This window comes from Castanea sativa, chromosome 10 (genome assembly GCF_040712315.1).
Source record: "Castanea sativa cultivar Marrone di Chiusa Pesio chromosome 10, ASM4071231v1".
In the NCBI taxonomy this organism is placed as follows: domain Eukaryota; kingdom Viridiplantae; phylum Streptophyta; class Magnoliopsida; order Fagales; family Fagaceae; genus Castanea; species Castanea sativa.
The window spans coordinates 15,051,958-15,064,665 of NC_134022.1; the positions used below are offsets into that span (position 1 = coordinate 15,051,958).

Genomic DNA, 12,708 nt, shown 5'->3' on the forward strand with positions numbered 1-12,708 from the left:
GGAAGTGGTAGGGGAAAAAGAGGAAAGAAGGAAAAAAAGAAAAAAGTAAGGGTACATGTGTGGAGGAGAAAAAAAAGAGGGGAAAAAAAAGAAAAAAAGAAGGAAATGCAGTCTGGAGGAGAAAGAAAGAGGGAAAAAAAAAAGGAAAAAAAATGAAAAGAATGAAATACTATCACAATAAATTTTAAGTGATAAGTTATTATTAGCTAATATTTGTGAGAAAAAAATAATTTTCTTAGAAAGAGAAAAAAAAAAATTTAATAGTACTTTCAAATTAAAATCAGTATTAATTTTACTATTAAAATAAATCTTAAGTTGTAGGTTATTATTAGCTAATATTGGTGAAAAAAGAACAATTTGTTTAGAAAGAGAAAAAAAAAAATTTTTAATAGCACGTTCAAATTAAAATTAGTATAAATTTTTATCACAATATTTTCACAATAAATCTTAAGTGGTAGGTTATTATAAGCTAATATTGGTGAGAAAAAATAATTTTTTTAGAAAGAGAAAAAAATCATTTTAATAGTACTTTCAAATTAAAATCAGTATCAATTATCACAATATTTTCACAATACTTTCTTAATAAATTTTAAGTGGTAGGTTATTATTAGCTAATATTGGTGAGAAAAAATTAATTTTTTTAGAAAGAGAAAAAAATAATTGTAATAGTACATTCAAATTAAAATCAGTATCAATTTATCACAAATAATTTTTGTGAAAGTGTTGTAAAAATATTATGAATATAGTTTTTAGAAATGAATGAAGAAAAATTAATTGAAGTATTATGAAGTAGATGATTTAAATATGAAATAAACTCCTTTATATATACATGGTCTTTTTTGGTAATTTACCACTCCAACCACCACTTTTATAAGTGCTAGCCAAACACTCAGCTTTTTCAAAAAACACTTTTTAATAGTTTTTACCAAACACTCAATTTTTACAAAAAACCTAATTTCATATCGCACTTTTTAAAAACCCTATTTTTTCAAAAAGCCCAGTTTTAAAAAGTTGAACCAAACTCACCATTGGTTGATTGGGCATATATAGTGGATATGCATAACATTAACATTAAGACAAGGATTAGCAGGACTGAATTGTACCATAATGCTTCCTCTTTATCATGGATTATTTATATTGTTTTAGTACAAAATGTTAATATAAAAGTGTTTTGCAAGAAAATAAATAAATAAAAAGAGTGTAGCTTTTTTCTCACAATTAGTAATGAAATTGATACATTATCGAGAATATTAGGGCTCTCACAGCTGTCCCTATTCAAGTCAATTACAACTTGGTGCTAATTATCTATATCTCTAGCTCTGTACCTATTAATCGATTGAATGGAAACAATATGTAAACAAAGAAAATCACTGCAAGGTGAAAAAAATTTAGGATAACACCCTTTTGACACAATTTAATTTTATGTGTCAAATTGTGAATGATGAATAAAATGTGGTAGGTTAACATAAAACTGACCTAATCACCATTTTTAACACAAAAAAAATTGTTTTAAAGAATGATGCGATTCTAGAATTACTCACTATCCAATGATTCCAAACTTTGTGACTCAAAAATTCCACAATGTCACCTGGGCATCACTCTCCATGTCATCCCAGTTGATATTATTACTATACCCAACACAAGGAGGTGGAGATATTAAAAGCCCTTCAGCCATACTCACCAACAGGCCAGGCATGTCATACAGTTCCTCCTCATCCAAATACACCACATTTCCTTGCACACTTGCTTTCTTCTCCACCACAGCACTCTCACCATAGCTTCCTGAAACCTCTTCACAATTCTTCACTCCCTCATCATCATCCCCACCAGCACCACCACATTGCCCACCAAACTCTCTAGGCCGAAACGCCTCTGCCGCCTCCGCCGCAGCCCTCCTTATGTCCATGGCATCCTTTGAAGCAGGCATGCGCAACCTCCAAGCTGAGTCCGCGAAGTTGAGACACGCAGACTTTTCCCTAAGGACCAAAGCAGCCACATCATGAGCCCGTGCTGCCATTTCTGGAGTTGGGTACGTCCCGAGCCATATCCTAGTCTTCTTCTTCGGCTCACGCACTTCACAAACCCACTTGTTCTTGTTCCTCTTCCTCACTCCTCGATAAACTGGGTGGCGTGTCTCCTTGAATACTCTTCGACCCGCACACTTCTTGGGTGTCCTCGAAGCTAGTTTAACTTCTTCATCGGAGTAGTGAGCACCTTTGTGAGTTGAAGCTGAGGTGCCACTTCCAGCGTCGGATAAAGAAGAAGTCTCTGCTTTATCAAAGGAAAACGAGTCAGACCCAAATGGATAAGGGTCTGAGCATTGGCTAAAGATATTCATTTGAGAGGGACTACAAGGACTGATTTGTTTTCAAAGTGATTTGCTTTGCTAGTTGTTTGTGTTCGTTCTTGTTTTTTTGAAGCAGCAAAAGGAAAGGAGTGAGTGAGACTCATTTTATAGTTTGGTGTGGTACAGACTGGTACACGTGGGTGAAACCTGGACACGAACACGGAGTTTCATAGGTTGCCAGTGAGCTCCCAAAGTCCTATTAAGCCCACTGGCTTTGTCAAAGTAAAAGAAAATATTTTTATAATACTTAAGTACGAAGTAGTTGTTGGTTTCACACCTTTGAAGTTGTCCCTCTATTTTGTCCTTTTCTCAACCTCCACATAGCCCACTCTCTCCAGTTTGCTGAACGTAGTAAACCAAGTGTACAGACCGTGTAGCCACCTGTTGACGTGGCAAGATCTTAGACTATTCAGTCCCACTCAAAATTGCACGTTTTACTTTTTCGATCTTAGCTGTCAGCTCAGCCTTGTTAAAGTTAAACATCATTACTTTAATTAAAAATAAAAATAAAAAAGGGAGAAATTATCGTCATCCGTTACTAAAAAGTAGTATTTGATTTGTTCGTCATAGGTAGTACGTAGGTTACTCAAAATTGCTTGTTTTAAGGGCATTTTTATTAAGAATACTATATATTTTAATATTTAACACTTTAAAAATCTACTTTATCAATTTTAACATACTATTTTACAATCCACCAAATATCAAATATTTTATTTTTTTTACAACTTCACTTAAATAATAATATTTTTATTTTACCACTTTCTCTCTCTTTCCACCAGTTTCTTTTTTACTTTCAAAGAGTTGCTATCTTGGCTAATAAAACAGCAACATAATCTGGAACTTTTTTCAGTCACTGCTTGGTCAATATGGACCCAACGAAACCAAGTTTGCTTGCACCAACCTAGCTACAATCCCCATTGTTCGGGGGCCTTTTTCGGTTGCCCAGCCATGTGTGGTCCGTTGGAGGGGTGACCTTACTAGGCTCGGGTTCTATTTGGGGAGTTGCGTCCGGAACTCAACATTGGGCTACGTGGTCCAACGGCTACCGACGTATTTTTAAGCCTATAAAATCATTAATGCCAAAGTCTAAGAATCACGATAATGGTCAAATAAATATATAATATATGTTTGATATGATAGTTTTGATTAGTAGTTGTAATAACAGTTGAGATAAAGTAGTATTTATTTAGAGGTAAAGTAATCATGCACTTAATGACGTAAATTTGAAGATATAGAAGCAAAGTCACTTATCTTTGTATGGTTTGTAGCCCCAGCTGTTTAGCATCAATGAGCTGATAGGATTCCAGCAAAGTGACCCCAGCAGTAAAGAGACAGTTTTCCATGATAACTTCAAGATTGAGGGAGGAAAATGGGTGCGACTGGAGGGAGAGAGAGTATGTCCAGCTGTGTGTAGGGGTTGGTTATGCTTGCCCCTCTTATCATGTACTTAAATGAGTTTTCCCTTCGACAATGCTCTTTTAGTTGCTATGAAGTTATAAAATAGTGTTGTCTTCCATGAGAAGGGCTTTTGTATGGAGTATTGGTGCCTTCTAAATGAACAGTTTTATGTAAGATAGATTCGTGCCTTCCATGAGAAAAGCCTTGATATGAGATCTAGATGCCTTCTAGGAGAAGGGCTTTGGCATTAGAAGTTTATACCTTCCATGAGAAGGGCTTTTAGTATAAGTGTTTGATATCTCTTAAGAAGTGTGGAGATGGTAAAAGATATAGATGTTTTGTGGGATGTAGTATTCGTAATATGCATGATATATGGAAGTATGAGTGATATTGAGGTTAAAGATAGTAAAAATATGAGATTATAACCGTTGAAGAAGTTGTAGAGATTGCTTTCCAAGAGGAAAGATTTTGTAAGAGAAGAGTATGGTGGTGTGTTTAGGCATTTGGAGATAAGAGCAGTAAGATAGGTGTATTTTCTGAATATGGAGAATGAGAGACTGAATATAAGAGGGGTAATAGTGTTGGAATGTGTTTAGCAAAGATGTTGAGATTTTCTACTGGAGGATGGATGAGGGCTTATGAAGGCATTATGAGCTAAGGGTTGAAAAGTTCTGTTCCTGATTTGAAGACTAAAGTCTCAGAACTTCATTAAGAGCTTAAAAAGATAATTGGAGGAAAAGAAAATAGAGAAGTTTTTGGGAGAGTTCTTCTTCTCCCTTGGTGTCCCCTTGAGGTGTTGATAAAGAGTTCTCTTTAGAGCTGAGTTTTAGGGGGTATTTAGCAAACAATCTCAGCCAAAATCTATCCCAACTAGCAATGAATTTTTAGAGAATCCATCCTAAGATTTGGCCAAAAATTGTATGTTTAGGTTTAATGTATTTAACTGTTTTTGGTAAGAGCTGTTGGGGAAAGAGTAGCAAAAAAAGAAGGTATTTTGGCAAGAAAAAGATAGTTACTTTAGTTGGTTTTGGTTTTAGCCAAATGTGGAAAATCAGTAATGCTTAGACTGCTGGGTCAGCTGTTATATTTGTTTTGAAAAAGCTGTCCCAACTCTCAGAAAAGCTGTGACAGCTATCATGAGACAGTTGTCATAAGACAGCTGTTGCTTTGGGAAGAAACAGATGATGTCAGTTGGATGAATTCAGACTATTGGAGAGGACATTCAGCATTTATTTTATAGATTTGGCTGAAAATGGTAAGATCTCTTTCAAGGGGATCTTGCTATTTTGGGTATACCAGCTGGTAACTGGGATTTCAACATTAAATGACTGATGATATCACTTCCAGCCAGGTGTCAAGTGTTGAATACACTGCTAGGGTTCTGCTGGAAAGGCTTCATTTTTTGGGTGTTTGTGCTTTTGGTGCAAGGTTCCATTACAATACATTTCTAATAAGTAATGAAGGATTAGTTGAAAGTTAAAGAGATCTAGTCAAGGCCTTATTATGTTGTGACATATTCTTGGTGAGCAAGAATAGTATTTAATACTCTGCTTTGGCAGAGAAACATATGGTCTGATTGTGACAGACAACAACTGGATATTAGAGATATCATGAGTATTTTGTATATAGTTGGAGATTAAAGATAGCCAATCAAATTAAGCCATGCGTTTGAGTTGGATTTTAGTTAAAAGTAGTAATGAGATTTATGTAGAATAATATGATGAAGTTTCTAAATTTGTATAGTAACAGCTGGGGATTGAATGAATAGTTATTTTCTTAGCAGTTAGATGGCTGGAAATATTGAGTATTTGTCATATGCTGAATATTAAGTTTTAGGAAAATAGCAATGGGGAATCATCATATGCTAAATATTAAGTTTTAAGTGCTATGTGATAAGAGATGCTTACCATATGTTACTTGCTACACACGAACTCGTCATAGTTCAGGGAGTTGAAGAAGATACGCTAAACAACATGTTTCTTTTATCAACTTCAAATCGCTGGAGCTTTACTGAACATACGTCTTGACCCTCCAAACCGCGACTCCCAAAGTTTCCCCAAAGAGACTTATGAGCTTGGATCATAAGTCGAAGATGAGATGACCTACCTTGGGTTTTGTTGTCATTTGGTGTAAATATGGGCTCCTGTTGAAGAAGCTGTTTGCTATGACTGTAAAAGAGGTAATATGGGTTGTGAGCTTTGATTCATTGCTTAAGCCCGACCTATATGTTAATGTAGATGTTGATGATGTCGTGGGGTTATGATCCTAACTTATGAAGAGGAAATGTGGATCATGAATCCGCCTCTTGAAATAAGGAGCTCGTTGGCCATATGAGCCTAATCCATGTAGTTGAATGAAATATGAGCTTATGTTGAGTTTTAAATAGATTTACCCAAAATGAAGTAATGCCATGTGAGCCGAAAAAAGAGTTTTCAACACCCATCAACTTGCGTCCATGGCAAAAGATTGACTTGCAGAGTTTTTGTCAATCCAGCTAGCCCCTTAGTCTCTCCCTCCTATGACACGAGGTCAATGGCAACTTCCATCATTGGGTACGATAAAGATAAACTTTGATGGCGCAATCTTTACGAAGGAACACAAGTCTAGATTGAAGTGCTGCTACGTGATGCCCATGGTTCAGTGCTGGCATCTCTATCTCGGTAACCGTTATAGGTTTATAGTCCATTGGAAATTGAAGCAAAGGCGGCATCACCAACTCTTCAGTTTGTGGCAGAGTTGGGATTCAATCAGGTGGTTCTTAAAGGAGATTCTCAGGTAGCTATGACAACTCTGATCAATGACAATATGTTTTTGTCCTTTGATGGTTTGCTTATTAATGATGTATGTTTTGACGCAAAATTTTTCACTCAATTACGTTACTCTCATGGAAAGAGAGAAGGTAATAAGGTTGCTCATAGTTTAGCTCGGAATGCTTTATGTATTTTGGATTTTGTTGTGTGGATGGAGGATGTTTCATCACCTTTTCTTTTTGTTGTCGAGATTAACATTGCTCATTTTTCTTAATGAAAGGTTTACGTTCTTCCTCCAAATATATATATATATATATATATATATATATATATAATTTTTTCTAATAGATGCGATAGAACTTTAACTTATGATATCTAGTATATAACGATTACTCTTTATCTTCAGGTTAAGACATCAATATTTTTTTTTTGATATAGGTGGGAGAAATTGAATAGTCTTATAAAAGGGTAGAGTAGGCTTATGCCAAGAGTGAAACAGGATCATTTTGAACTTGAGTGTGTTGAAAATTTGGGGTTAATCTATGAGATTTGTTAAGAGTGAAATTTTCAATAACTTGCTTAATGTTACATAGCTTTGATCCTTATATACAATCAAAAACTAAGTTAACAGATATAACAACTTCTTAACAGAAAAATGAATCACACACGTGCACACTCACGTGCATTACTAAAGCTATTTATAAGTGTCAAGGGTGATTTTTGTGCGTAGCCACATGTCTTCTGCTGGAAGTGTAACTTTGCTAGACCTGAATTTGTTTTGGGGAGTCCGATCCGGAATTTGACATTGGGCTACATAGACCAATGGTTTCTAGTGTATTTTATGCTTACAAAATTGATAAAGTCCAAAGTCTTAGAATCATGATAATGGTTGAAATAAATAAATAATATGCTTAGCATGATAGCCTTGATTAAATGGTGAGTTGATATGTTATTATTATGTATTATAAGTGATGTTCAATATTAGAAAATAATTAATTAGGAATCAAATGTCCAATAATGGGATGAGTTCATATCCAGCTGCGGTTCATAGTTCATATTCAACATAATAAGGTATGTCCAGTAATGGTCTATGTGCAAATAATATATGTCCAATGGTAGTTCATTACCAATAAATATGTGTGACGGTGGTAGATCTATTTATTAATATGTATGTTCATTGTTAGTGAGATCATGTTTATTAAATAGTGAGATAATATTAAAGTAACTTACATCCAGCAGTACAATAGTAATGGGTTAACACATACTTAATGATATAATTTCAAAGATGGAGAAAACATTGACTTATCTCTTATGTTTCTGACTCTAGCGGTATAGCATCACTTTATTTCTTATATGATTTGTGGCTCTAGCCCTTCATAATTTGTAGCTCCACCCGTATAACATCAGTGGACTTAAACATTTCAGCAGCATAAGAAAATGGGTCCAACGGACAATATGATATTATGAATCCTTTCATGGTGACTTCATGATTGAAGAGGAAAAATGAGTGCAATTGGAGGGAGAGAGAATATGTCTAGCCATGTGTATAGGTTGGTTAAGTTTATTCCCTTTATCATGCACTTAAATGATTTTTCCCATGTAATGCACTTTTAGTTTTCAGTTAAGTATGAGTGATATTGCCTTTCATAAGAAGGGTTTTTAATTTTATAAGTTTGTGTCTTTCATAAGAATAGCTTTTAAGTATTAGAATTGTATGTCTTTAATGAGAATGACTTTAATATGAAACATTGCGCCTTTTAAGAGAAAAACCTTAGTATTGATGTTCATATGTCTTTCATGAGAAAGACTTTTGTAATATGTTCTTTGAAGAGTGTTGGGTATCTTTTAAGATGTATGGAGATAGTAAGAAACATATATGTTTTGTAAGATATGGTATTTGTAAGATAGATTAGAAACATATATGTGGGAAGTATGTATGGGTAGTTTGTGAGGAATGTATTTGTAAAATATATGGAAGTATGAGATAGATAATACGAAGGTTAAATGTAGTAAAAGCTGCTACTGGAGTTGTTTTTTGTGTTATGATATTTTCTAAGAAGTGAGGTATTGCAAGAGATATAGAGAAAGAGATAGAGAATGTGTTTATGAGTAGCAAAATGGTGATATTTCAGAATGATGAAGTGTGGGAAATATGGGTAATGGATAATGGTGTGTTGTAATATGTGTGTTGTGTTGTTATCTATGAAGAGAGATTTTGTAAGAGAGATGGAGAAGTATAAAAATGTGTATGTGGCAGCAAAATGAATGAAGTTTCATAATAAGGGGATGAGAGAGGAAAGGATGGTGCCCCATGGTGCATGGCTTGGTCCTCTTTATATAGAGCCAAGTATGTAACTAGATTAGAACTAATTGAAGAGAAATTTAGCAAATAAGAAAAAGTCTTTGATAAAGTAAGTGGTTTCATTAGTGCGTTTTTGTTTTTTAGCCAAAAGAAGGAAGTTTGAGCCTTTAATACTGTTGTTACAGCTGTTAGTCACAGTTGTTACAGTTGGATGATGTCATATGAATGACATCTTTTGTTGGAGGAAAATATTTGGCATTAAATTCATGATTTGGTTAAAAATAGTAAGATAATCTTTATGAGATCCTTATGACAGCAAGCTACTGGGATTGGGCATTAATGGGTAAGTGATGTAATTTTAGGACATGTGTCAACCTACTAAAGCTACCGCAAATTCAGCTGGAACTATTGTTGGTATTTTTGGCTAAGTTTCATTTTTTGAAAAATTATATGTTTAATCCATAGACTAGTTGGTTGATATTTGATGAAATTTTAAAGATGTAATTATGGTCTCTTTGTATTTTAACCAAATCTTGGAGAGTAAAGAGAGCATTTAATGCTAGATATGAGATTAATATATATTTAGCCATGTGCTTGGGCTTGATTTAAATTAAATTAATAGTATAATTTATATGAAATAATATAATTACATTTTTAAACTTATATTCTATGATGAACATTAATTTTTATGTAAAGAGTATGGAGAGTTTTATCATTTTAAATGTTATGTGATATGAGAGGCTTACCAAATGTTACTTATTGCACATTGACCCATCAGAATTCAGGGAATTGGGGAAGACATGCCAAGCAATATGCTTTTCCTTTATCAACTTTGAACCACTAGAGTTTTACTGAACATATTTCTTGGCCCTCCAAACCACAACTCCCAAAATTCCCCCGATGAGACTCGTGAGCTTGGATCATGAGCTGAAAATGAGATGTTGTGCCATGAGCTCGAACTATGGGCTTTGATGAGATTATATTGCCACGAGTTTTGGACCGTGGATTTCCACGTCATTTTGTGAATATGGACTCTTTTGGGCTTTAAAAGAGATTTTCTCAAAATTCATGATAGCGTTGATGTGGTGCGAGTCACCAATGAAATGAAGCCATGTGGTGTGAAAAATTTGTCCTTAACAACAAGATTGAGTAAACTACACACAGTTTAAGCTATATACAATACAAAGACCAAAACTACAAGTCGTTTAACCCTGCTTTGACTTTTCTTGCTATGCTGAGTCTTCTAGCTGTTGTTGTTTGAACCTTGATCTCTAATACTCCCCCTCAAGATGGGCACCATTGGAATGAATATTCAAGATTCCCATCTTGACAATTAAGGTTGAAAATTGATTCAAGTTCAAGGCCTTTGTTAACAAGTCTGTCAATTAAGATTGACTCTTAATATTCATCAATCTTATAACTCCATCTTGCACCTTATCTCTCACAATGTGACAGTTTATTTCAATATGCTTTGTACGCTCATAGAACACAGGGCTAGACCCTATGTGGATTGTTGCCTCACTGTCACTGAACAATAGAGTAGCCTTATCATGTTTTACATTCAAATCCTTTAGCAAGTAGAGAATCCAATTCACTTCACATACATTTAGCTTTAGCAGTAGATCTAAAGACAGTTTGTTGCTTCTTAGATTTCCAAGAGATCAATGAGTCACCTAGAAAGACACAAAAACCTGTAATAGACCTTCTAGAACCTTAGATAGAGACACTTCCAAATCAATTCCTAACCAAACACTTTGTTTATCAAGCAATGAGTACCCTTCCCTATTGGACAACCAACGACCAATTTGAGTGCTAGAGTCTAAATTTCATGTGAAACACCCACATATTTCTTAAAAGAAAAGGCAAAAGTGGAAGGAAGGTGAAGAAGGTTTAAAATTTTAAGAGAGGGAAATTTTAGATTTGTTGATCTTGTTTTTAAAAAAGCGGGGGAAATGTATATATATGATTAAAATTATACATGTAAAAGAATCATAGAAGAGAAGAGTAACAAATTGCAAACATGAAACAAAAATTATCAATGGGTAAGAAATTTCTTCTATCTTATCCAATGGACTCTCTCTCTCTCTCTCTCTCTCTCTCTCTGATTCAATGCTCATCATAGCCTTGTGAATCCTAGTAATGCCTTTGGAATGAAAGGATTTGATGTCCAGGAGTATTCATCAATCTGTAGAAAACAAAATTATATTTGAATCAACATCAAAAAGCTTATAAGATTCATGTGTTAAAAAAAAAAAGATTCATAAAAGGGGAAGAAAAGAGAACCCATTATCAACCAAAGTTTAATAGAGAAAAAAAATAAAAACTCACATGGATTGAAATTGAAGTTGGTGAATGCATGTGAGGGTGCGAAAACAAATGGGTATGGAATAAGTAGAAAAGGGAGAGAGATATGAGAGTGATGGATGTGGGAGTTTTTATTTAGAAAAATGATCCAACCAAATTGTGGTGATATGGTTAGCAATTTGAAAACCAATAGGAAAGTAGTAGTGTCTAAATTTAAGGGATATGGATGAAAAGTTATAGTGATAGTTTTATAGTATGAGTGCTTTTTTTCTCTCTCTCTCTCTTCAATTTCAAAATAAGAAGAAATGTTATAAAAAAGTGTTATAAAATAAATTAAATAAAGAAGAATTGATTTGAAAGAAAAAAAAAACGTGAGATCTCATATTAGGGAGTAGGAGTAAGGGAAATGTCAATTCAAAAAACAAATAAATAAATAAAGAGAACCTAATAAAAAAAAAACGAAGAGGTAAGTATAAAAAAAAGTGAAAAAAAAGAAAAAGAAAACAACCAACTTAGGGGAAGTTAGACGTGGGTTCAAAAAAAAAAAATGAAATAGGTTATGAAAAAAAAAATTGCGGTCAATCAAATAAGAAAAAGACCACATCAAAAAAAGAAAAAGAAAAGAGAAAAGTGTAAATGTGGAGTTATGGAGGAAATTAAAATCTCTTAATACTTTCTTTTAAAAAAAAACTTTTAAATTTATCCTATGTTATTAATAATATTGTAAAAATGTTGTAGATATAGCATTTCTAAAAGAAAAAAAGTGGATGGCAAGGGAATATGCGTAGGGTTTTAACTTTTTAAGGTGGGTTTCTAAAATTTATAAGTAAAAAAACCTTTTTAACATGGGTTTATAAAAAAAGAAAGAAATATTTTCTACTAATTAATTAAAAAAAATAAAGAAAGAGAAAAGTTTAAAAGTGAAGTTTGTTTCTGAATAAGTGGGTTAGTGGGAGAGAGTGAACCTATTTTATCGGCAATGTTTTAGTGAAAGTTAAAGATGTATTTTTACTTTGTTATCCTTTAATAATGTCTCTATTTAAACTTAAGGAAATAGGGGTATTTTGGAACAAAAAAAAAAAAAAAAAATTTGGTCCAAACATGAGAAGTCCCTTATATAGTAATATAGAAAACCAATAGAATTAATTATTCAATTAATGTAATAAATACTTGTAAGGATACTTATTACGGATGTAATGTCTATGATAAGATCATGTACTGAACAATTATATTTAAATTTTATAAAACTAATCGCTAACCTGTGCAATGCAGAAAACCTATTGACTTTGAAAAAAAATTCCAACAATGAGTAAATAGACATTTTGCTAGATAATATTTTTTTAAAAAAATGAAGAAATATTTAACTTCTATATTTTCTATAGTTTAGAAGTGTTGTCTAATATTGAACGTTATTGAATTGGAAGTTCATAGTTACCGAAACCTACAAAGTAATTTACAATTCATAAATTAATAAAGCAAAAACTCCCAATAGTTACACACACACCCTCAAAACTAATATAAACTGCAAATATATAAATGAAGACCATGATATGAGGACACACTAAGTTTCAAATTTGAGTAGCAATATGACTTTCTCATAGTAATAA

The 12,708-nt window shown here is 33.3% G+C and overlaps 1 protein-coding gene across 1 annotated transcript; it reads right to left on the minus strand.

Moving 5' to 3' along the window:
- Positions 1–1,203: 1,203 nt before the first annotated feature.
- On the minus strand, positions 1,204–2,410 carry LOC142613784 (dehydration-responsive element-binding protein 1D-like). Its single transcript, XM_075786283.1, has one exon. The coding sequence runs from the start codon at positions 2,336–2,338 to the stop codon at positions 1,568–1,570; it is 771 nt and encodes a 256-aa protein (XP_075642398.1). The 5' UTR covers positions 2,339–2,410; the 3' UTR covers positions 1,204–1,567.
- Positions 2,411–12,708: the final 10,298 nt, after the last annotated feature.

Excerpts from the sequence above, each read along its gene's own strand:
- LOC142613784 (XM_075786283.1), bottom strand. The coding sequence starts at position 2,338 with ATGAATATCTTTAGCCAATGCTCAGACCCTTATCCATTTGGGTCTGAC.